Genomic DNA, 26,497 nt, shown 5'->3' with positions numbered 1-26,497 from the left:
TGAGCAATCGACAATTTAGAGTGGGAAGCGGTGGCAGCATCTCCGACGAGTTCCGTGCTCGCTGTTACGCTGTTCCTGGTCGGAATAAATTCGCTGTTTGAAATACTCCCGAAGTGAGTTTTTGGGCCCTATTCTCACAGTCACGTCACCTAGTAACTAGAAGGAACTTTTCTTCTAGTCACTAGATGATGTGACTGTGAGAATAGGGCCCTTAATTTTTGTATACGCCATAATTATAGTGGTCAAAGGCTAATCTAAAATACTCATTAGTTAAAAATCCAAGCGGCGGTCAATGCTGTTGCTCGAAGGGCTGAATCAATTGAATTAAGCATTGCGGCAAGCAAATGTGCTATAGGACACTGCTGTCAAACCCATCATAGAACGACAGACAAACCAGTAAAACTGAATGAAACTGTAATCCCTTTCCGCAAAGAACCAAAAGTACTTGGGATAACCATCGACAGAAAACTTACGTGTACACCACACTTCCAACAGACCAAAATAGAAAGCAGGAAACGCTTGATCCGAACGATTAGCTCACGGCATCCAAAGTGCGAATGACGAAAAATGATAAACGTATCAAAAGCCATTATTGACAGTCGGTTATTTTACGGAATCGAACTTATAGGAAGGAATCCAACAGATATGGAGAAGATACTGGTACCAGTGTATCACGGAGCGATTAGACTAGTCTCGAACCTTCTCCCTAGTACGCCAGCGGATGCAGCATGCGTCGAAGCAGGAGTTCTACCATTCCGGTGGACTGCGGCTATGATAAGATTACGAAGAGCAATTAGTTTTCCCGAACGAACAGCCGGTGACGATGACTACCTGATAGCCGACATGGCCAAAGAAACGCGCCGTAGCTTCACTGGAAACCAGTTACCCCTCATTGCCAAGATGCACAGGATTCGACCACGGAGATGGTCAGACGATAAACCGACTATAGATACAAGCTTAACGCAAAAACTCAATAAGGAAGGATGACACCGATTTGAAATGGCGAGTGGGCTAACAGCACGGCTGCCTCCTTCCCGTTAAAACCCTGGCAGGTTTTCGGATACGTTCAAAACTCGTCATCATTTAGTCAATCCCCATGAAAGATACCGTCAACCCTAGCATGACCTCCCTGCATGCATAGATAATCATAAGATCATAAGAAGTCATACGAGTGGAGATAGCGGTCTGGAGTTGTGACGCACCAGCATGGAGACATCCAAACAAATAAATATGATTGGAGAAGCAGGCGGGGTACAGGAGGGCGCGATTGCGTTTGCAAGGAGTGGTAAACTGCAGAGATCACCGTTTACGCCACCGCACAGTGGTCGGAAACGCCAAAAACGTGAACTTAATTCACTAGAGGCCAAACCATCGAATATATTCACAGGGTGTCTTTGGAGGAATTGTTCGTATGAATGGTCCCCACAATCTGATAACAATTGAAATTAGGCATGGCTTACTATGATCGAACTAAAAAAATTAACTTTTTATGCTGACGAGATAGAAAGTTGGTGTCTTCGACAAAGTTTTAGGAATGCTCATAATGAAGAATGTTGTTGAAGAGCTTGTGCTTGTGAGAGTAAAGGTTATCGATTTATAAGGCGTTTTCTACGGCAACCCCCTTAAATCTAGTTTTTTTAACATAACTTTTTTCATTGTGATTTTTCGTGCAAACTATGTTCTAGACAAATGTGTAGGTATCAAAACTACATAATATTGTCGAAGACTGTATGTAAAAATACTCATTTGTTTCAAAGTTATTGAAGATTTTTACATTTTTTTTGCACCAACTTCAACTACGTATAAGCAAGAAAGGTGCAAACCAAAATTCGCGAACAGGCACTTTTTTAACTCTCTAAACTATGCACAATAAAGCTAAGAAGGTTTGGTGCGTGGCACTCTAGAACCCTATGAATAGGGTAAGCTTACTTTATCATCATACTATGTTGCGTTTCGGCTTCGCCTCATCAGAAACCGACACTAACACATTGTCGGAATAGATTAGCGCCGGCTTGACGCAAATCCCTTAAAACTAAAACACACTATGTGTTTCAATCAAACGACTGATCAAACGTGATGTCCCGTTCGAGCAGAAGTTCTGTTTATGCCGATGAGACACAAGTGAAGCCGAAACTTGTCTTGGCTTAGCAGGCCTATGCGAAAGCACTATGCTATATTTCACCCTAAGGAGGAAAATTTGGTAAAAACCAAAATTTCTCACTAGGGTGAAAATTTGTTGGTAAAAACCAGTCTTTGTACAGGAGGGCACAAATCCTTATTTCATACTATGTTGCGTTTCGGCTTCGCCTCATCAGAAACCGACACTAACACATTGTCGGAATAGATTAGCGCCGGCTTGACGCAAATCCCTTAAAACTAAAACACACTATGTGTTTCAATCAAACGGGACATCACGTTTGATCAGTCGTTTGATTGAAACACATAGTGTCTAAAACCCAGGGATAGCATAAGGGTCAGTGCATTGGGCCGGAGTCTCAAAGGTTGCGGGTTCGAGTCTCGCCTCTGGGTGGTGAATTTTTTTCACATGATTGCTTAGCTTCACTCACCATTTCCGATCGTTTTTCCCTGTTGGATACCACCAGTCCTAAATAAGGTATTGGCACTTAAGCCAAAAGACCAAAAAAATTGAATTATTAGTTTAATTCGAACGGGCGGGTTCGCTCCCGTCATACCTCTGTTCACTGGGCAAGGGACCAGAAATCGACAGTCTTCATTAGCTCTGTCACCCACCGAAGTACGATGGGTAATGAACTAAAAATTAGACATCAGACGATTATAAAAACCCGGGCCTTGGTATCTAGCGGGGAAATTAAATAGATCAAATGTGTGCCGTTGTGTGTGATTCCTCGCTTTGCAGGCAGGGTACGATCACCGTCGCCAGTGGGATAATCATAAGTTCTTTCTGGGATGTCACCATACCCAGGGATAGCATAAGGGTTAGTGCATTGGGCCGGAGTCTCAAAGGTTGCGGGTTCGAGTCTCGCCTCTGGGTGGTGAATTTTTTTCACATGATTGCTTAGCTTCACTCACCATTTCCGATCGTTTTTCCCCGTTGGATACCACCAGTCCCAAATTTTTCTCCTTAGGGTGAAATATAGCGTAGTGCTTTCGTATAGGCCTGCTAAGCCAAGACAAGTTTCGGCTTCACTTGTGTCTCATCGGCATAAACAGAACTTCTGCTCGAACGGGACATCACGTTTGATCAGTCGTTTGATTGAAACACATAGTGTGTTTTAGTTTTAAGGGATTTGCGTCAAGCCGGCGCTAATCTATTCCGACAATGTGTTAGTGTCGGTTTCTGATGAGGCGAAGCCGAAACGCAACATAGTATGAAATAAGGATGTGTGCCCTCCTGTACAAAGACTGGTTTTTACCAACAAATTTTCACCCTAGTGAGAAATTTTGGTTTTTACCAAATTTTCCTCCTTAGGGTGAAATATAGCATAGTTACTTTATCATGTTTTTTTACTTTTTCCATACAAAAATCAGCAAAAAAATTTTTTTAGTTTTTTTGCCCCAATTTTTGAAATTCTTGGTTCGATATTCAATTACAAGTATTATTTTCACTTATACCTGAATATTTCAGATTTTATAAACGTGGGAGCAAAAATGTAAAGTTTTTAATATCATTGGAGATTCCAAACTAATATATACTCAAATAGACATGTCATAATGAATTTAATGCTTACAAAAGGATATCATACCATAATTTATTAAATTTTACGGAAAAAATCGAAAAAAAATTTTTTTTGCTGATTTTTGTAAGGAAAAAGTCAAAAAACATGATAAAATAAGCTTACCCTATTCATAGGGTACTAGAGTGCCATGCACCAAATCTACTTAGCTTTATTGTGCATAGTTTAGAGAAGTAAAAAAGTGCCTGTTCGTGAATTTTGGTTTGCACCTTTCTTGCTTATACGTAGTTGAAGTTGGTGCAAAAAAATGTAAAAATCTTCAATAACTGTGAAACAAATGAGTATTTTTACATACAGTCTTCGACAATATTATGTAGTTTTGATACCTACACATTTGTGTTATACATAGTTTGCACGAAAAGTCACAATGAAAAAAGTTATATTAAAGAAACTAGATTTAAGGGGGTTGTCATAGAAAACGTCTTATAAATCGATAACCTTTACTCCTACAAGCTCAAGTTCTTCAACAAAATTCTTCATTGTGAGCATTCCTAAAACTTTGTCGAAGACACCAACTTTCTATCTCGTCAGCATAAAAAGTTATTTTTTTTAGTTCGATCATAGTAAGCCATGCCTAATTTGAATTGTTATCAGATTGTGGGGAACATTCATACGAACAATTCCTCCAAAGACACCCTGTGAATATATTCGATGGTTTGGCCTCTAGTGAATTAAGTTCACGTTTTTGGCGTTTCCGACCACTGTGCACCGGTAGCCACAGCGAGTACCAACAGTGGTTTGGTACAGAGTGAGCCATGAGGAAACCAACGGGAGATGGGGTTTACCCCGAGATCAGGTAGCAACACCACCCAGAATGAATCACATCTTGGGAAGTCGTACTTGACAGAGGTGAGGAAAAAGATCGATGAGCTCTATGAGTTCGGGAAGGACAAGCACAATGTGCACACCAAGGTGAAGCAACTAGTGACAATTATTAAATCTGCCGTAACAGCTGCTGTACGCGAGCAAATGAGAGCTGAATCAGCCGAAACAGCTCTGATGGAAGCTGCAGAACACGCGACGGCAGAAATTGAGATGACACGGAAAAGTCATTACAATACTCGCACGGAGAAAAGAGTGCCGGGAGCAACGACCGTAGAACAAATGAGGGGTGCACTGATCGAGCTGTGCAAACTAGATGTGTCGACGACTGTCTGGATTTGAAAATCGTATGGAGGCACTCAAACGGTGCGCTTCGACTACCGGATAGTCAAAGTGCTCGCTGAGAGTCACTCCGCGAGTTACCAAGCAGATGGATCTATACTTTAGATGCTTTGACTTCGGACATCTGGCGAGGAACTGTAAGGACCCGGACAGGTCTGTACTATGTAGAAAATGCGGAGAAAAAGAGCACATTGCTAGAGACCGCACGAAGCAACCAAAGTGATGATCTGCAAACCGGAGGACGGAAATGACCACACGACGGGAGGCTTCACATGCGTACATAAAGGTGAAGGCAGGCCAAGCTTAATCTCAATCATTGCAACTGCTGTGGCAGTGGACAAGAGAAACGAAATGCGGCGTTGCAATTATTGCAGAGCCGTATCGTCTACCTCCTTATAATGAAAACAGGGTGGTGGATAGTGCAGGGATGGCGGCAATCCAAGTGATGGGCAGTTTCTCCGTCTAAGATGTGGTGGATAGCACACACGTAGGCTTCGTGATCGCCAGGATCAACGGCGCATTCGTATGTAGTTATTATGTTCCCCCACGATGGACACCAGAGCAGTACAATCGGATGCTGGACGCACTAACCGACTCGTTAGTCGGACGAACGCCGGTTGTTATAGGAGGAGACTTCAATGCTTGGGCCGTGAAGTGGGGTAGCACGCTGACCAGCGCAAGAGGTTATAGCTTGCTGAAAACCCTGGCGAAGCTGGATGTAAGACTTCGCAATGAAGGTTCTGCTAGCACATTCCGTAAAGACGGTCAGGAATCCATCATCGACATAACATTCTGCAGCCCTTCGCTGATGGCGAGTTAGTGAGCAGTACACACAGAGCGACCACCAAGCGATCTACTACACCATTGGTCGACGGAATTGTATTGTAACGCGGAGAGTGAGGACTGGCGAGCGGGAGTAGAAAATAAAGGGCTTCGATAAGGATCTGTTTGTAGGAGCTCTTCGTGCTGACAGCCTCACTCCAATTCCGAGTGCCGATGAGCTGTCGGAAACAGCAGCGAGGGCATATGATGTACAATGCCGAGGAAAATAGAGCCAGCGAACTGCCGGCGTCCGACGTACTGGTGGAACGAAAGGCTCAGCATCCTCCGGGCTGCCTACCTAAAAGCCGTCTTCTGACGTTCAGAGAGTGAAACCTGAGGCAGTCAGAGAAGAGTGTAAGGTAGCATTCCGGGCGGCCAGGACCGCTTTTAAACGAGAGACACACACTTAATTTTTTCTGCCGAATCTCAGCATTTTTTGCAACTTTTGCCGAGAATTGAACAGCCGAGCACTCGGCAAATTCATTTTTCGCTGAGATCTCAGCGAAAGCTACAATTGTTTGCTGAGTTTCGGTAAATATTTCACTGAAAATCAGCAAACAAATGACACTTTTCCGAGGTATCAGAATAAACATTTACTGATTACTCGGCTGTGCGGAAAATTGCCGAGTGTGCCAACTAAGTGTGTAGGCAAGTCCACCTGCTAGAAGCTGTATAGAGAAGTACACGCTAACCCATGGGGCAATGATTACCGTGTTGTGTTGGCCAAGATCAAGGGTCCAACGACGCCAATCGAAATGTGCGCGGACAAAATGAAGATTATCGTGAAGGGTCTTTTCCCGAAGCACTATCCAACCGCATGGCCACCTACAATGTACGTTGATGTAGGCAGTGGTGACAATCGGGTCTCCAACGACAAACTCCTTATAGTGGTAAAAGGGCTGAAAGCGAAGAAAGCTCCCGGACCGGACGGTATCCTCAACGTGGCACTGAAGACCGCGATCCTGGCGTTTTCGGACATGCTCAGGATAGTCCTACAGAAATGCCTCGACGAAGGCTACTTCCCGGGTAAATGGAATATCCAGAAGCTGGTGTTGCTGCCAAAATCACGGGTGGCGATTGCCGTAGCGCTGCACAGAAAGCGGGTTTCCAGACTATCTGTGCAAGGTTCTACAAAGTTACTTTCAGAACCGAATATTGGTCTACGAAACGAACATGGGGCAGAGGTCGATTAGGGTCACGGCGGCGGTACCTCAGGGCTCTATACTTGGCTCAAAGCTCTGGAATACATGAAGTGTTAACACTGGAACTGTCTAGGGGAGTTGAGATCGTCGGCGTTGCAAATGACGTTGTCCTGACGAAAACCGGTGAAACCCTTAAGGAGGTGGAGATGTTGACGGCAGAGACAATAGATATCGTGGAAACATGGAAGCCTGACGTCAAGTTGCAGCCAACTCACCACAAGACAGAGGTAGTGTTGGTCAGCAACCGCAAAAAATCCAGCGCGTCGTGATCAGCGTGCGGGGCACACTCAATCCCATCGATGCGTGCGCTGATGCACATGGGTGTGATGGTCGACAATCGGTTAAATTACAACAGCTTTGTCTGTCGACTATATATGTAAGAAGGCTGCGAGGACTACTAACGCATTGGCAACAATCATACCAAGTAACGGAGGAGCTGTATTCACGAGAGACCTGGCGGGTATCTCAATATTAAGGTATGGCGTACCGGCCTGGGCTACTGCGCTGAACTCAAAGCGGCATCGGACGAAGTTGACAAGCACGTTTCGCCTACTGGCTGTTCGTGTCGCGAGCGCGTACAGAACGATATCGTTGAAGGCGGTATGCGTAATTGCCAGAATGATCCACATTTGCATCACTCTGGCTGAAGACGTGAAATGCTACCAACGGAGAAATGCAAGGAGACTGGTCCGAGCGGACTCGTTGGCTACGTGACAGCAAGAGTGGGAGAATGCGGAGAAAGGAAGGGAGACCCACCGACTCATCCCAAATGTGTCTGCTTGGCTGCATAGGAAGCATGGAGAGGTGAACATCCATTTGACGCAGTTTTTGTCCGGGCATGGATGCTTCCGGAAGTATCTGCTTCGTTTTAGACATGCTTCGTCACCCCTTTGCCCGGAGTGTGTGAGCCTGCAAGAGACACCGGAACACGTTTGCCCTAGGTTCGAAGAAATTTGAAGTGGTGCACCTCCTGACGGGACTGTTGACGATATCGTCGAAGAGATGTGCCACGACGAGCATATCTGGGTAGAGTGGTTACGAGTATACAAGCTGCAAAGGAAGTGGCGAAGGGACCAACAAAGTAACCCCTACAGCTGGAAAGCCTCAGTGGAACTACAAATCGGGTTTCAGGGGGAATTCCGCCGCCGGGGAACTCTCCGTCGGTGTAGACTAGGTCCACCGCCGGGGTTTCAGTTGAGTAATACACTACGTAGCACCGGGTTCGGGTCGTTGGAGCGGCAGTGAAGCGGACGTAAGACTTCACCGGAATCGCTGGACCGATCGCGACACCCTACCGGGCAGCTCGTGAGTAGGCTAGATCTACCACCGGTGATAAAAGCGAGTAGATCGCGTGGAATAGCTAACAGTGGGTCGTTGGGGCGCCTGTGAACCAGAAGCTACTCTCCACCCGAAATCGCTGGAAAGACCCCAGCACCTACTGGCTGGCCCAATGAGTAGGCTAGGTTCACCGCCGGGCACTAGATCGAGTAGATCGGGACGAATCGGGGAGCTGAATGGCTCACAGAAACGAACACCGGTATCGGGAGAAATCAACCGCCGTGGAATTATCCGTGGAATGGGTAGATTCACCGCCGTGGACTGACCGACTATATCGCGTCAAAAATGCAAGCTAATTGGCTCACGAAACAGACAACGGCACTAAACTACCAGAGATCTCACTGTCGGAGTAGTGTAGTTCACCACTGCATAATATCCGAGTAGATCTCGATAAAGCTGGGAGCTAAATGGCTCAAGGTATCGGTGTCGGGAGAAATTCCTCCGTCGGGGAACTCTCAGTCGGAGTATGGTGAGTTCATCGTCAGGGACTATCCGAGTAGATCGTGATAAGGCCGGGAGTTACACCTCGAGCTGTGTAAACTATTAAGAAACTGCCATAGGATAAGGAATGTCATCAACAGAATAACGCGTGATGGTGTATACTTTCAAAAATATTACCTCAATTTAATCTAACGTAAGATGTACAGACAAATATGTTGGCTCCACTTCTTTCAGCTAAATGCGTTTGAGTTAAATTACGTTGTGTCCGTGCTCTACACTATCGAAAAAATGCGTTTATAAAAATAGTATCCATTGGTTTTCGCTATGCTAAACACACTGTTCAGCATTTCCAGTTTTTGTTAGGCCGTATTATAGCACATTTGAGATTACCGACTTTTCTGTCGAAAGTTGGCTGTATGTGCAAATACATGATTTGAAGCATATACCATTTTGGTTTGCTCCAGTTTTTAAAATCAGTCTTAATCCTTATTCTTTCAGTTAGTATAGAAACAAACATATTGTTGGGTTTTGTCAGTAGCAATTTTGCCTTCCTATTTTCTTGATTAAAATGAGCACATTAGTTTGAGAAAATGAAGTTTTTCTATAAGGAAACATTTTAGGATCAGCTTTTTGTGAAAAATTTTATGGCTTTTTAGCATTATTGGCACTTTTGGAAGAAAAAATAAAAAACGAAGCAAGAGGAACAGCGTATTAAATTGTTATTCTCCCATGAGAAAAATCCGAAATGCTCTCACGCGGATTTGGCAAAGTTATCAGAAGCCTACCAGTGACACCCAGTCGAGATGAAGCAAGTGCACATATTTTGTACACCACAATGTTGACCAAGTGTGATTGTGTTGTAATGGAGAATGAAACATACGTCAAGGCATGTTTCAGGCAACTTCCAGGCTACCAGTAAAGGGAAGGTTCAGGATAAAAATAAAAAAAACCTAGTTTGGCAGGTGATTTGCACATGTGGACTAAAAAGAGAAATTTTAATGACAACTGACACTGTCAATCAGGATATTTATATCAGGTTGGCAAAAACGAATGTTGCATTTTTTAAAGAAACACAGTTATAACCAAGGCCAAGCTTCCTGTAACTACGGGAAAACGACTCAGGAGCAGTATTCCTCACACAACGTGCAAATCCTACCCAAGAACAAAAACCCTCGAAATTCACCAGAGTTGTGCCAACTAAAAATATTGTCAAAATATGATCAAAAACAATGTATCCAATTTTCTCTTCATTCCCTAAACGCTACTCTAAATTCGTCATGTAATTCGTAACATGATTTTTGGATGAGTGCTAACCGACTTTACCTTGCTACTGCATAAATGTCCCTTGATCCTACTGTCATTCAAATTGAAAATAAGTCCTTCAAACAAATACACAAAATACCTAATTGCTACTTGGGGGACGTACATAAACGCACAACATTAACAAACGGACACGAATAAATGCTGATCTTTGATTAGTTGCACGGAATACACACATACATAAAAATACAAAATGCGTTCTCGTTGATTTTCATATGCAAAAAGGCACCTGGTTGTTGTTATTTTTCGCTCTTCACAAAAGTGAATCTTATTGAGGTTCAACTACCTCCACGAGGTAAATATATACGATTATCGTAGTAATATTATAGTCACTGTTCTTAAAACTAATCGGATAATTACCGTTTTATAACCTATGGTGCTAGTATTCTAATTTGATTGTTTCATTTGTATACAATGAGTAATATATATATATAAAAAAGTCGTTGAACTGATGCATCGAAACGAGTATTTTTCGTTACAGTGAGATTACGTGATCGTCACACAATTGCTTTACTTGGATGGAAGCAGTAAAAGTTTGAGTTTTTCAGCTTCTGTCAAACTGACGTCGACATATTCCCGCTTCCGGGCGGCGCTGACCACCTGGGGTATTAGTTTAGGACTCAACAGCGAGTGGTTCTCGGTGTAAATGTCTTCGTTCTCTTCGTTTTTAATGGCTTTTTCGCTGAACTCGAACGAGGACATGGTTTGCGTTGCAATCTCGTCAGCGTTAGCTTGGATTCCAACATCACAGCTACGTTTTGAGTTTCGCGAATTCGTTTTGGTTAGTGAGACTCCTGAGTAGGAACTGTTGACGTTCAGCGGTGATAGCTCTGAACAGAAGGAAGTGAATGAAGAATCATAAAAGTCGGCAATGTTGTTCCGTTCTATCAGTTCCAATTCCTTCTCGCGCTCTTTTTCTCGCTCTCGCTCGCGGGCTTTTTCTTTCTTCTCATTACGCTGGCTTTTCTGACTAGCTCGTGGATGTTTTTGAGATTTTCGAATCGTTCCTTGGCGCGAGGATGATTTTTTACTGCGCACACTCTTTGAACTGTTTTTGCTGTTGCGCCCGCCTTCCTTGCTGCTCTTGAGCCCATCTTTCATAGCAGGAAACTCATCCCGCGCGGAATGCTTCAGACCCAAGTTTTCGTCGTCACTTGAGCGATATTCCTCAATTTGACATCCAGCGTCATGCGTATCGGTTCTGTTGTGAGAGCTTCCAGCACCGCCAATCTGTTTCAGTATCACATCAAATTTTGAGTCTTGAACTTTGAACGATGTATTGGATCCATTATCATCATCCGACGAGGTCAGACCAGATTGATGCAAAAATGGAAGCAATAATTTTCCATTCGAAATGAAATCATTCAGTTGATCAGCATCCATGCCACCGATACCGGTTCTTCTTTGCATATTCGTGGCACCAAAGAATTGATTATTACCACTAGACGAATGTCTGCCTTTTTGAATGGCCGTTATGATTTGTGATTCCATAGAAGTACTACTTTCTTTTCTACTATAGCGTCGACCGAACGCAGTGAAATCACGCCTTCGTTGATGTCTGTGTTTTTGATGATGCTTACTACTACTCGCTCCACTTCGGCTCCGACTAGCAACTTTTGTTTTCATTTCCGCAATTTTAACCGACACTTGCGAATCGATTGAGTTTCTCCTTGATTCAACCGAGACATGCCGTACGCTGAAGCTTATTTCCGAGTCGACCGAGTTTTTCCTCGGATCATGACTAGAGCTGGTAGCTGCTCCGGTCAGTGCGTACCGTCTGTTGACAAATCTTGGCAAATAGTTGGCCCAGGTCGAACTGAGATCGTGACTTCCCATTGCTGAATTCATATCAAATTTCAGCCCAACCGGATCTGTGTAGGAGTTATGAAACGAAATGGATAGCCGTCCTTGGTCCTGAAACTCTTTCCGCTTAGCAAAGGCCTGGGCTATTACTTTATGCTTCTGTAGTTTCACCGGTTCCTCTATGTCGGATCCGAAGCGCCTCCGAAAATACCGACCCCAAGTTTTCAGGGTCGAGTTGGTCCACACCCACGAGGACATTACAATCCCCGACGCAAACAGACAAATCAAATGAATCTGAAGGATTGCTACACTCGGTCGATGGTGAATCTTGCACGAACTGGTCACATCTGTGTAAGTGGACGAAATCTGACAAATTATGTAGTTCTTCAAAGCCGCAGCCCAGCTCTCACTATTTCTAAACTCGTAGACATGGCAGCATATTGTCGCAAAGATAAATACAAAAGTAAAAACCGTGCAAATGCCCATTCGTACAATTGTCTGTCTAATCTTTTTATTGAAACGAGCCGGTATAATCTCTTTGCTGGAAATCTTTAACTTAATCAAAGTCACAAGCCCTCTGCTGAGGAAATATCCTCCGATAAATAATACGCAAATCACCGGCCCAAGCAGAAACCCTCCCCGAATCGGATGATTCAAATACCCTACGAAGCAAATTCCCACCGTACTGTTTCCGTCAATTTCACTCAGAGCCATGATCGTGATTGTGAGCACCAACGGAAGGGACCAAGCTATCAGGTGGAAATAGGAGCCATTCTTCCGTATTGAACGGTCCTGAATTTTACCGATAGCTTTGAAGTAACGGTGCCACACGTACGTAAATATTACGAACCAAACCATTGCCGCTATCAGAAAATAGTACACCAAAATGAACACGATTATACAGGACAAATTCTCACCGGCACTGGGTTCCGAGCTGCGCAGTGTTCCATCCTTACGACACACAATGTCTTCCCAACCGCCCGGAGTAAACTGGGCAAGCCACCTGAAATGGGGATAAAAATAATTTGAATTAATGAATAGGAAACATTTCAAAATATTATGCAAGCAATAAAGGGGCATAATTTGGACACTCTGTAGTTGGAATATCAGTAATAAGGTGGAACCTGCATACGCCACCCTGCTTGCTTTAGAACTGCAACAAAGGGACTGAGTTGCACTGGGCTTAAGAGTAAGTTTGTTAACGTGTTTGTCGCGTGTTTGTAATTTCGCGAATATAAATTCGATTTTGTAACCAGTCGCATATTCATGTGTGTTCTTCGATGGTCGCGCGCGTACCGTGAATCTGATACTTAGTTTTCGGTGTACGGTTCAGATACTAGAACAGAGTCCTCCGAAATCACTAGAGTTCCCGATCATGTCACCATGGAACGTGTTGTCTGGTGGATGGATAGGTCCAACTGAAGACATGGATCTAGTCTGTTAGGACCGAGAGTAGGGGACTTCCAGACGTAACCGATTCATGATCGCGCGAATTTGTAGATTCATCCTTAAGAACGCATTTGTAAATTTATAAGTGCTAAAACTTTTACTTAATCATCGAGGAGTCATCGTCCTGTTTGTAAGATCGCAGACGCAGATGTGCGTGGATGATCGCGAAGGGATCGAGAGTTTGTATATTAACATTTTTGTTGCGTCTGCTAGCGTAACAGACTGACACAGCAGACTGGACCGCCTTCGACAAGGAACGAGGCTACACTCCAGTAGAACTCTCAATCCTCATTGTCGAAGACGCCGAACCTCCCTTAAGCGATTGGCGCACCACCCCCACCGTGCAGTGCATTGGGGAAGCCAAGACATAGCGTCGGCAATCATGACACCCTCCTGATCACCACCTGCGAGACGAACGGGTTGAAAACGGGTTGAAACACCGAACCAAGTGAGACGAGCCACCCACGAAGCAACAGAGGTTAGCTGGGCCAAGTTCTTCGATGAGATCAGACCGAACTCCTCAACGCCCAAACTGTGGGGACGGGTTAAACCGCTCAGTACCAAAAGAAGACAGAAAGGTTACCGCTAACGGAGTGATCATCGCTGACCCACTAGAATTCGCCAATTTGACTGGAGCACAATTCGAGTTCAATTCTCGGCCAACGAAGCGAACCACCTGCACTTCGCGAAGCGCAGAGCTGCCCCATCTACCATCTTTTCCTACGATTCCAGTCATAAGTACAACAAACCGTTCTCGCCGGCCGAACCCACGGATGTCCTCAGTGCGGTACTTCAGCAGGACCGGATCGGGTCAGCTATCCTATGCTAAGACATCTACCAGCAAAAGAGATCTTCTCGACAGCTTTAAAGTGGTTTGGGAAGGGTGACTTTTCCCCGAAAAGTAGAGAACCGCCAACATCCTTCCCATCCTGTTTTCGTGACCAACAACCGCATTCCAAGCGCGATTTCCGGCCATTCAGCCTCCTCTCGTGCATAACCAAAACAATGGAGGATAGTAAAAAGGAGATTAATCACCCTGATTGTTAAAGAGGGTAAACGCCACGACCATCGCCAGTTTGCTTTCCGCAGAGGGCATGGGACAGGCGCACACTTAGCCATCTTCGGAGAAATCATAGAGAAAGCTTTTGCTGACCATTCAAGCCCTCCCCAATGCCAGTGCGCCATAAGCCACTTCTATAACATATGCCATCCAGCCAGCACGAGACCGGTCAGCCTCGCTGACACCAGGATAACCCTTCAGGAAATAACCGAAGATTCTCGGAATTACAACCGATCGTAAGATATCGATGATTCCCCACTTCCGGTGGATCAAAAAGAATGCGAGAGTAGAAAGCGGCTAATCCGAGTAAACTTCTCACGCAACTGTAAATGCAATCAAAAGACGGTTCTTATCGTGAGCCAGATACTGAAACACAGTCGCATTTTCTATGGAATATAGCTGACAAGCCGAAACTGGACTTAACTGGCCAACATTTAGTCTCACGGAACCATTTTTCTGGTGGTAGGGCTTCTACCCAACATCCCAGCAGAAGCGGCATGTATGGAAGCCGGGATTCTTCTCTGTTGCAGGGCGGCAGCCGTAGTTATCCTGAGAAGGGCCCTTAGATTCCTGAAAAGAACTTCCGGATCCGAATGCCGCTTGCTCTCCACGGCCGAATCCCTTTTCTCGACGTTCGGTGATTGACATCTCCTCACCATTGCACGTGTCCACCGTCTGACTCTTCGTGCCTGGAAAAACTCCAGCCCCAACTTAAACCGTAATCTTGCCAAGTTCGCGAAGGTCCGGGACAGCATTCAGCAATCTCGCAAAATTTGGCCAGCTGACGAAAAAATGAATCCTAAACATATCCTAAACGACCTCGAAGATGGATGAGAGAGTAGGGGTCAGCGGCATAGAAGGGGGTCTTTCCTTTCGCATCCCTCCTCCCCAACCTCTGATCGGTGTTCTCGGCGGAGGCAGCCGCTATCGAAGTCGCCATGTACGAAGGCTCAGCGGACTCGCCGACGGTTATCTTGTCCGACTCATTGCCCGTTCTCAAGACTATCAAGTCTGGCATATCAAGACACTCTTACGTGCAGGCCATAGAAAATCTCCGCGATCCGTTCATCACTATCGGCTGGGTTCTACGGCACAGCGGGATCAATGGCAATACGAACGCTGACCGCCGGACAGAGAGTGGTTGGACCACAAGGATATCCCATAGGCTATGGGCCATAGCACATAGTTACCCCCCCCCCCCCCCCCTCTCATATTATGACAAATGTCAAAGTAAGCTCAGATGCTAAATTTCACATCATTTGGACAATTCTAGACACCTCTTTTAAAAAAATAACCTTAGTATTTGAATAGATATTTTTGATTCTAGAAAAATACGGGAAAGTGGGGTACTGGGTCATTTTGGCTGAAATCCCCTACTTTTAGTAATTTTTCTGCCCCATTCATACATATTTTGCAGTTTTTCTAATGTGAAAAAATCTCAGAAATCGAACGGAACCCTTTTGACCTTTTTTCGAATACGAGAAGTTGAGGTTATAGGGTTTTTGTCATGTATATTAAATTTAATCATAGTTTATTGTAATAACGTGAAAAATCCTTGGAAAAAAAATAAAAATAGATTCGTTACCGGTAAAATTCAGAAACATCAAATTATCTGACATATAGTCTCGATTTCACATTTTTATCATAAAATCGCACATATTAACTCCATTTAACAAGAAAATTCTTATTCGATGTACTAATTTTAGTGTAACGTATGCTTAGGGATCACATGAGAAAAGTTTCATTCCTGGAAAAATAGGTGAAGTTGAGGTATTAGGACATTTAATGAAAAAATGTGATTTGTAGAGTTAATGCAAAAAAAATGATGTTTCTGAATTTTACCGCAAACAAATCTATTTTTGTTTTATTCCTAAGAATTGTCCACGTCCAACAAGTTACATTTTATGAAAATTGAAGAATAATATAGATATATGCACGAGAAATTGATAAAATTTAATATGAATGACAAAAGGCCATATAACCCCAACATCTCGTATTCGGACAAAAGTCAAATTTCTGAGATTTTTTCACATTAGAAAAACTGCAAAATATGTATGATTTGCATCACGGAGCAAACAAAATATTAAAAATAGGGGGTTTTGGGGCTAAAATAACCCAGTTCCCCGCTTTCCCGTATTTTTCTACAAACGGAAATACCTCAATTCAAATACTAAGATTTTCTCTAAAAAGAGGTATAAATTGTAATTTTCTGATTGCTACTTCAAAAGTTATAGCATTTAATATGCTTTCCTCCTTACTTTCCCATAGTACCAATTTCAAAAATATCAAGCGAAGTGGGCGGGAGTCTAGAATTGTCCAAATGATGTGAAATTTGGCATCTGAGCTCACTTTGACATTTGTCACAATATGAGAGGGGGGGGGGTGGCTTTAGAGAATTAAAAAAAAATTGCAATGCCCTACTGCCCACGCCCATATGATTATCATGACTTTAGTGGCAGAGTAGTGCAATATACCACCCGGATTTCTCAAGCGTGAAAAGTTTCAAATGAAGTATTCCTATGGCAACCGCGAAACTACACACTTCTATGATCTACTATATATTTATGCAGAAGGTTATATATTTAGCACGACTTCAAGAATGCCTGAGAGGAGAAGCATTGGAAGCGGTCAGAAGCCGACTTCTATTACCAAAAGCGGTTCCAAAGATCATCGAAACTTTACGGATGTTGTTTGGACGCCCCGAGAAACTTCTCAACATGCTGTTAAAAAATGTTCGAAATGCAGCACCACCGAGAGCAGACCGCCTATCGAGCTTCATTAGCTTCGGGATGGTAGTACAACACTTAACCGATCATCTCGAAGCTACAAGTCTCACCGCTCATCTAGTGAACCCGATGCTGATACAAGAGCTGACAGAGAAGCTGCCAGCAGGAACTCAGCTGGAGTGGGTGCGATATCGAAGGAAGAGTAAAATGGTAACGTTGCGTACTCTATCGAACTTTTTGTCAAACATCGTGAAGGACGCAAGCGAAGTGGCGTCGTTCGGAGAAGCAACCCGGTTCATCGAACAAGGTTTGCGAAAAGAGAAATCGAAGCGAGAGCACGAAGGATTTCTGCACGCTCATAGCGTAGAGCAGAATAGGAGTCAAAGTCCACCGGTGAAGGAAAGAAAAAAAACCGTGCCGAATTTGTGGCAGAATCGACCAGAGAATAAGAAACTGTGAAGCGTTTCGTCGATTACGTCTAGCCGACCGCTGGGATGCGGTCCGAAGGTGGCAGCTTTGCCAGGTGTGCTTGAACGAACACGGAAACGCCCAGTGCAAACTAAACTTCCGTTGCAATGTCGATTCGTGTAAAGAGCGACACCACCCGTTACTCCATTCAGTGGTATCCGTAATCGGTTCGAACTGCAACATGCACGCCGTCCAACCGAGGCCTTCAGTCATCTTTCGCATGATGCCTGTTACACTGTATAATAAAAATTGCACAATGGATACGATCGCATTTTTGGATGGAGGATCATCATACACGCTGGTGGAAAAATCACTAATGAACGTTCTGGGAGTTCAGGGTGTGACTCAACCGCTTCGCGTAACATGGACAGCCGGAGTTTCACGACTCGAGAAGGGCTCTCAAAGAGTGAACCTTTGCATCTCGGCACGAGGATCAAAGCAACGTTTTCCGCTAAAAGGTGCACACACGGTGGAAAGTCTAAAGCTTCCACAACACACGCTAAATGTTTCGAAGCTGGTAAAGGAGTACTCTCATCTTCGTGGCCTACCAGTTGCCGAATATCAGCAAGCAGCTCCTAAGATTCTGGGGATATACACTTGTACGCACCGATCGAATCCCGAATAGGTCGACCATAAGAACCAATAGCAGTCAGGTCGAAGCTTGGCTGGACTGTTTACGGGCCGACGGGCATGCACCACACGGACGCAGGATTAATCGGGCACCATGAACGCAGTGCCGTGTCGAATCAAGGGCTTCATGACCTCCTGAAGAGCCCCTATACGATGGAGGAGTCAGGGATCTCCGTAGCCTTGCTTCCTGAATCGGAAGAAGACAGGAGAGCGAACGAGATCTTGAAGAGTACGACGGTGAGGATAGGTGATCGTTTCTAAACGGGTCTGCTGTGGAAGGAGGATGACCCAAGCTTTCCCGACAGCTTCCCTATGGCGATGAAACGTTTACAGTGTTTGGAGAAGCGCCTGAGTAGGAACCCCGAACTGTACCACAAAGTTCGTGGTATGATTGCGGAGTACATAAAGCTACGTCGGCGGAATCGCACGCGTTCGACAGTAGTAAGGTTTGGTACGTGCCTTTGAACATCGTGTACAATCCGAGGAAGAAGAAGTATCGCTCGGTTTGGGACGCCAGAGCAGAAGTGAAAGGAGTATCGTTGAACTCGAAGCTGCTGAAGGGTCCGGATATGTTAACCGCATTACCGGCGGTGGTTTGTAAATTCCGCGAGAGTCATCGGATTTGGTGCAGATATAAAGGAAATGTACTATCAGCTGAGGATCCGCGAGGCGGACAAGCGCGTGCAAAGATTCCTGCTCCGGAATACTCCCGAAATGATCCCAGATGTCTACGTGATGGACGTAGCGACCTTCGGCTCTGCCAGCTCGCCGTGCTCCGCACAATACGTGAAAAACGTGAACGCGAAGGAGTTTGCAAGGCAGTTTCCGGAGGCAGCGGAAAAAATAGTAAAAAACCACTACGTCGACGACTACTTCGATAGCGCAGATACAGTCGATGAAGCAGTGGGACGAGCGAAAGAAGTTCGCTTCGTTCATTCCAAAGGCGGATTCGAACTGCGAAACTGGGTGTCGAACTCCGAAGAGTTCCTTCAGGCCATGGGGAAGCAGCAAACAGACCAGTGCGTACGTTTCACTGAGGACAAGGAAACGGGTCTTGAGCGAGTACTAGGCATTGTCTGGAGCCCTGCCAGCGACGAGTTCTCGTTTTCCATCGAGCTGAGGGACGATCTTGTGCCGTACTTGTCAGGCAAGCGGCTGCCGACAAAGAGAATCGTGATGAGCTGCGTCATGAGCTTCTTCGATCCGCTAGGACTACTGTCTATTTTTACCTTTTACGGGAAACTTTTAATCCAGGAGCTGTGGCGCAGTGGATGCGATTGGGACCAACAAATAGCTGGAGAGATGGCGGAGAAATGGAATCAGTGGATTGCAAGGCTTCCGGAGGTTGAAAATGTTCACATTCCCCGGTATTACTTTCGTGGCGGACATGACTTGGACTTCAGTAACGTTCAACTTCATGTCTTCGTCGATGCCAGCGAAGGCGCATACGGGGCTGCAGCGTATCTGCGGATTGAGACGGTTGATGGTCCGAAGTGTTCGTTGGTGATGGCGAGATCGAAGGTCGCACCACTGAAGCATGTCTCAATTCCTCTCTGGAGCTGCAAGCAGCAGTGTTGAGAGCAAGACTGGCAAATTCCGTCGTTGAAATGTTATGCTTTGACGTAAAGCAGCGATACTTCTGGAGTGATTCGAAGACTGTGCTGTCGTGGAATCATTCGGACCACCGACGGTACAAGTAATTCGTCGCCTTCCGGATTGGAGAAATCCTCAGTCTTTCAAAGCTAAGAGAGTGGCGATGGGTTCCGACTAAGCTCAACATAGCAGATGCTATGTCGAAGTGGAACAAAAAGCACTCTATGTGCTCAGATGGGCCATGGTTTCGAGGCCAGGGTTTCCTGTATTTTCCGGAAGAGAAATGGCCAGAGCAAGGTGATATTACGCCGAACGACCAAGAAGAATTGCGTGCATGCTTCCTTTTCCACGACATCAGAATAACAGAACAGGTCGTAGACCCTCAGCGGTTTTTCGATGGAAGGTTTTAGTTCGGACAGTGGCGTGCATTTACAGATTTGTGTCAAACTGCAAAAGAAAACGAGAGGGTCTGAAAATCGAAGCGATTCCGACGACCGCGAAAGTGAAGAGGCACGTGAAGGGAAATGTACCCCCAAATACGTCGTCGCTGAATCGAGAGGAGTACCAGGCAGCGGAGGCGTACCTCTGGAGATCAGCGCAAGCAGACAGATTTCCTGACGAGATAAAGGTGCTGAAGAAGAATCGAGAGCTACCGTATGAAGAGTGGTATCGGCTGGATAAAGATAGCTATCTATACAGCATGAGTCCTTTTCTAGACGAACAGAATGTGCTCAGATTGGAAGGAAGAGCCGCTCGAGGATCATCGTTGCTAGTCGAGCTTAAATTTCCGATCATCCTGCCGAAAAGGCATCCGATAACCGACAAATTGATCGAGTACTACCATCAGCAAAAAGCACATGGCAACATAGAAACTGCCGTTAACGAAATTTGGCAACGTTTTCGCGTACAACATCTGCGGGCGGAGATGAAAAGGATAGCGAAATCGTGCATCTGGTGCAAAGTAAAAAAGTGCAAGCCATACACCTTGAGGTCGCTCATAGTCTGACGACTCAAACGTGATTGATGGCCATTCGCCGTTTCGTGTGCCGCAGAGGCAAACCGCTGGAGTTTTTTTCGGACAACGGAACAAATTTCCAAGCAGCCAGCAAAGAGGTCATAAGACAAATTGGAGCCGAAGCAGCAGAAGCGTTCACAGATTCAACAACCCGATGGAATTTTGATCCACCCAGCGCACCGCACATGGGCGGAGCTTGGGAGAGGCTGGTACGTTCTCTCAAGACAGCGTTGACCATGATCGATGATGGAAGAGCGATGAACGACGAAATACTGCTGACTGTACTCGCAGAAGCTGAGGATCTAATTAATTCGCGCCCTCTGACGTACAGATCCCTGGAACCAGAAGTGGAAGAAGCACTGACGCCGAATCACTTCGTTCGTGGCGTTGGCGGAATTTCCGTAGAACATGCCGTGCTTCCGACGAATGAAGCTGCAGCTTTGCGCGACCGTTACAAGCGGTCCCAATTGTTGGCGGACAGACTGTGGACTCGGTGGGTTTCCGAATACTTGCCGTCGATAAATCAGCGGACAAAGCGGCATACGGAGACATGTCCACTGGCGAGTGGTGATCTGGTGTACATCGCAAACGAAATGATACGAAAGAGTTGGGTTCGTGGTATCGTCCTCGAAGTCTACAGCGGAGCGGACGGTAGAATCAGGCAAGCTCTGGTGAAGACATCGTAGGTGGGTTCAGCCAGTTACGAAGCTTGCGGTGCTCGAAGTCCAGGATCGTAAATCTGGTTCGGCCAAGGAGACCTCGCCAGAGTTACGGGGAGGGGCTGTGTACGCACCGCCCAAGTACAACCGACCGCAAACACCCCCCGTGTGATGACAACGTACAAGACATCGAGTAAACATCACACCGGTTGCTGATAGTCGGCGCGGCTTAAAGTATAGACTCTAATGCAACATTATTTTGTAAATAAAAAACATAAATTGTGTGGATAGATCGAATAGAATTCATAGATAGATTTTGAAGGAATTGCGGGTAAAGAGTTTTTTTTTTGGAAGCTGATAGAAATAAATAGTGCAACGGAGGAAATAGTGAACTTGATTAGTATTGCGACAGAGGAAATAAAACTGAAGGATTTTGGATTGGTAGAAGGTTTGGAAGGTGCGAGCGAAAGATAACCTGAAATAGAAGAGGTAGCATTAGGAGGGAAAAACTATAAATTTTCGAGTTGACTCGTAGTACAAAAAGAGCTGCTTCGAGATTTTGTTTTTTGCTATTAGGCACGTCCGAACAGGTATAACGGGAAAAATGATAAAAAAGGTAGGCAAGTTCGCCGAAGTGCTATAAACTGAAGGTTACTTTGCTACAATAAGAAAACTTAAGGTTGGACAGAGAAAAGGTAAAATTCGCAAACTAAAAAAGCAGTTTTTCTCCACACCGTATGTCAGATCTTCATAAAAATCAATCAGCAGTACTGTAACAACATTCTACATACGCTGATTGATTTTTATGAAGATCTGACATACGGTGTGGAAAAAACTGCTTTTTTCGTTTGCGAATTTTGCGCATTCTCTGTCTAACCTTAAGCGGACCCTACACGAGCAGAAATATTGACAATAAACCAATTTTTGATCAATGGGTGTTGTACCCCATATGGCATAATGGACGTTTGGCATAACGGGTTTCGCATAAAGACGTTTGGCATAATGTACATTTGGCATAATGCTTATTGAGAGGTAGAGACATTTGGCATAATGGACGTTTGGCAGAATGGACATTTGGCATAATTCTTATTGGGGAGTGAATCCAAATTTATCATAATCAACTTTAGTCATATATATGACGTTTTATTTTGTCAACGGATTTTTTTATATTGTATCTATAAGTAGTGAGATGGATCGCCAGGAAAAAATGACTTCAGATAGGCACATTTGAACATATTTTTTCAATATACGTTAAAAGGGTCCTTTGGATTACTTGATGTAAATTTAGCAAGTAAGATTTCCGTAATTCGATAACTTAAATAAAGAATAACATGTACAGTAGAATACAGAACTATATGCATTATTTGTAAAGAAAGGTGAATCACAAAGCTTTTCATATAATATTTATTTGTGAATATGCACAGAATAGTATACATGTGTTGAAGCTCAAACCCATGTGTGAGCGAAGAGCGTGGTGGTAAGTTTCGCGCGCGCAGGGTTCGATTGACAAATTTATATCACCGAAAATATTCAAATGTCCACTCCAAAATGTTAATGGCGTTAAGAAAAATGTTTTGACTACTTAGTCAAAAAAAATTGAAAAAAAAATCATGTACATGTTTATCACTTTTCAATGTTTTACATTAGATAAACAGTATGATTATGTTTAATATACTTCACTCGAAAACTAAGAAAAGGCACACTGCATGTTTGCGACAATTTTTAGTATCTTCTTCAGTCATTACAGTATTGGCGATTGAATAAAAGTATTTTTTGAAAGAAAAATCTATTCTTTTTTGCAAATTGAAGACAAAATATCTCGATGCTTCCTGGCTACTATGTTGAAATAAAAAATACGTGTCAAATATTTTAGACAGCCAAATCGAGAAAAAATTGGTATAAGGAATTTGGGGTGGTATATTTTGCGTAGAATGCCCCATATATATCTAAAGTAGGGTGCATCACTATTCTGTGTATAATAATAAATCAATATTATGCGAAAAGCATAGTGATACAGCCTTCTTTGCAAAAAAACAAAATAATACATCTGTAGTCTGCTGAAGTACTGTACATATTACTCTTTATTCAAGCTATCGAATAACGGAAGTCTTACTGCTGAATTTACACCACGTAATCAAAAGGACCCTTTTCATCCATTAAGAACAATATGTGCGAATATGCCTATCTTTAGTCGTTTTTGTGGTGATCTATCTAAATACTTATAGATTACGTGATACACACATGATTTTTTTTTTTTTTTGAGTTGATTCCAAATTACGAAATAAAAAATCGTATATATGACAAAAGTTGATTATGATAATTTTGAATACACTTCCCAATGAAAATTATTCCGAATGTCCATTATGCCCAATTTTTATTAACCCCCAATAGGTATTACGCCAAATGTCAATTATGTAAACGTCTTTATGCCAAACCCGTTATATCAAAACGTCCATTATGCCATAAGGAGTACACCCCTGTCCCAAATAATGTGATGAGTACTCCCCATAATGAACGGAAGCCCATATCTGCTACAATATGATACAGAGCTTTTGAAATCATCGGAAGGTTCTCTCGTTATGCCGAAGACAATCCGACAAATGGTTTTCCGCGAGATAGTTTTCCAAGGTATGGTATTCCAGGAGATGACGTACAACCGTGGTTAAGGTATAAATTTAAATTAGTTTAGGCAAGCTAAAACAGTAAATACAGAGTTTCGTTAATCGAAATCAAAGGTTGCGCGAAGTCGATCTGCGAACCTGGCCGCAATTGCACAGGCACGAAAAAATTAAGCGGATGTTGTTATCATGTAGCTTACCCAATATAAATATATACAAACAACGTCAATACTCACCCCATACATGACACCATGAAACAAAAATTAATGTAGAAGATCACTAACGCATACGGATACTTCTTCGTGTTTCTCCAGTCAATCACAAAAGTAGCGATTGTGAATAAATTGAAGGTGAGACACACCCCCGCTCCCCAAGCAATTAGTTTGTGTATCTGTCGATGTTCGTCGTCGGTGAACAGTGGATCTTTGCATTGCAAACCACAACCTTCGATATCTAAAAACAAAAACACATGGATCAATAGACTCTAGGTTAATTAAAGGTCAAAAAATGAGCATCACCTTTGTAGTAATTCGCGGAGGAATCAGCGGAAACCAGTGGTTTCAAACATTGGCCTGTAGCGTTGAATTTCATCTCCTCTCGGACGTCATTGTTACACTTGGACGGGTAAAGAGTTTCATTGCATTTGAGAAACTCCGGAAAGTAGCTTGTATTGTACAAAAGTCGGCACGGTTCCAACGTAATCTTGCACATTTCCAGTGACGGTAGGTATACCATGTCATGACCGTTGATTTTCTCACACTTGGGTGTAAAAACCGCACACAGGAACGGTTGAATAACTGCCCAACATTTTGGGACATGGCGCAGCGCATTGTACTGGTACAATTTATCGTGAGTCTGCTCTTGGCTGAAGGAATCCGTTAGGTCCAAACTGATCGACGAATATGGCAGGGACGACCCTAGGCAGGATTTGTGTCGAATCGGTTCACACTTGGCGGGACGAACACAGTAGATGTACCGCATTTCGCGACCGTCGAACCAAGTTTTATCATCTTTGCCCTTTTTGCCGTGCATGCGAAAGTTTTGCGTCCCATTGATCGATTCCAGCCGCGGTGAGTCCACTGGCGTTATCAAATTCGTCGACGGGGTAAATTCTTTGGCTTTTACTGGTGTATCAAGAAGGGCGACTACCATCAGTAGAGAAACGAATACGGAGAGGGCCATCTTAACGCAACTGGAAATATGTATAGACAAAAAAACAGGGTAAAATAGTAATCTCGTAGTATATCTTACAGGAAGTATTTTTTTCTACGAACAATTTACTGTGCAAATTTTGAATGAAATCTGCTGAATGTTTGGAGGATTAGAACAGGATATACTACAGTAAATTCATTAGGATCAAACTTGAGTTAAGCTTGCAGTGCAGTTATTTTTCTCACAATCTACGCTATCAGGCTACCATTTCTACCTGTTTCTTCGACATGCTAATTTGCGTTTTATGACCATTTGCCTTGCAGCAGAGGTACATTGGGCGTTAAGGGAGCTTTAAGAAAAGGTAATTTTGAACCTAATTACAAACAAATGATTTGGAACCTAAATACAAACTTACCGTAAAGATCGACTCATGGAAGGTTCAGTGCCGATTTGCTACTACTGAAGCGAGAAAACTAATTACACCAACAAGGGGCAGTAGTGTCAATAATGGTATAAGTTCGACCATTTGCTCCTGTCCTTCCTTGTATCATCGGCGATTTCCTCAGTTCAGTTTCTAGCCTCCAATGCACCACTGACCGCTCACAAATGAATAGACCAGTACAATTTTGCAGTAGCGACTCCTGATGTGCATATCAATTGGCTAATTACTAATTGCTGGGTGCTCCGGAGAAGCAAAACACGAGCTTTATACTTGCGACCTATTGCCGCGTACACCCACGCATGTTATTTTACTTGTAGTTCACAAACAATTGTAGTGACGATGAAATCATAAACTTACACTTTTTTCACTTCTTTATTTAGATTTCTGGGCTAACTTAACTTCAGTAATCGGTAGAGGGTGGCGACGGCTGCATTCCTGTGTTTTGAAGTTAATCATAATTTGAGTAATGTATGGATGCAGTTCCGGATGCTGTTTCGAAGCGAAGCTTGTGCAGAACTCAAAGACTTCTTGGAACCAAAGGCGTATGTTGGAAACAATATCCTTGCTACTAGCGTAGCGGCAAACAAACATCAATTAAAAAGACCACCCATGCACACTTTTTCAGAGGAAAACAGCTACTAAAAAGAACAACGCATCACGTTAAATAAAAAAAATGCGACTTCGACACAGTGGAGACGGATTCTGATTCATCCAAATTTGACGTTTGTTTGATGGTGTCTGTGTGATCAGGTAATGGCAAAGGGGTCCACCCGAAATAACGTTTCGTTTGCATATTGCTATTCAAACCCTCGGTTTGCATTTGTATGAAACTATTTTTTTTAGTTGTGAAGTTGATTGTAGACAATTTGTAGTATCCGC

General features: G+C 43.9%; 1 protein-coding gene across 3 annotated transcripts; it reads right to left on the bottom strand.

The window, feature by feature from the left end:
- Positions 1–8,840: 8,840 nt before the first annotated feature.
- On the bottom strand, positions 8,841–26,251 carry LOC131681302 (protein smoothened). Of its 3 annotated transcripts, none has more exons than XM_058962034.1 (4): positions 25,592–26,251; positions 24,543–25,216; positions 24,261–24,477; positions 8,841–12,809 (listed from the first exon to the last, which is right to left on the bottom strand). In XM_058962034.1, the coding sequence occupies exons 1-4, from the start codon at positions 25,606–25,608 to the stop codon at positions 10,514–10,516; spliced, it is 3,204 nt and encodes a 1,067-aa protein (XP_058818017.1). In that variant the 5' UTR covers positions 25,609–26,251; the 3' UTR covers positions 8,841–10,513. The 3 variants fall into 3 exon arrangements, with proteins under 3 accessions (XP_058818017.1, XP_058818018.1, XP_058818016.1); XM_058962035.1 differs by having other exon boundaries at positions 25,976–26,251; XM_058962033.1 differs by lacking the exon at positions 25,592–26,251 and adding an exon at positions 25,451–25,527.
- Between the last annotated feature and the right edge of the window lie 246 nt (positions 26,252–26,497).

Source organism: Topomyia yanbarensis, chromosome 2 (assembly GCF_030247195.1).
Source record: "Topomyia yanbarensis strain Yona2022 chromosome 2, ASM3024719v1, whole genome shotgun sequence".
NCBI lineage: Eukaryota > Metazoa > Arthropoda > Insecta > Diptera > Culicidae > Topomyia > Topomyia yanbarensis.
The sequence above is the reverse complement of the archived record's forward strand: the minus strand, read 5'-3'. Positions and strand labels throughout refer to the sequence as shown.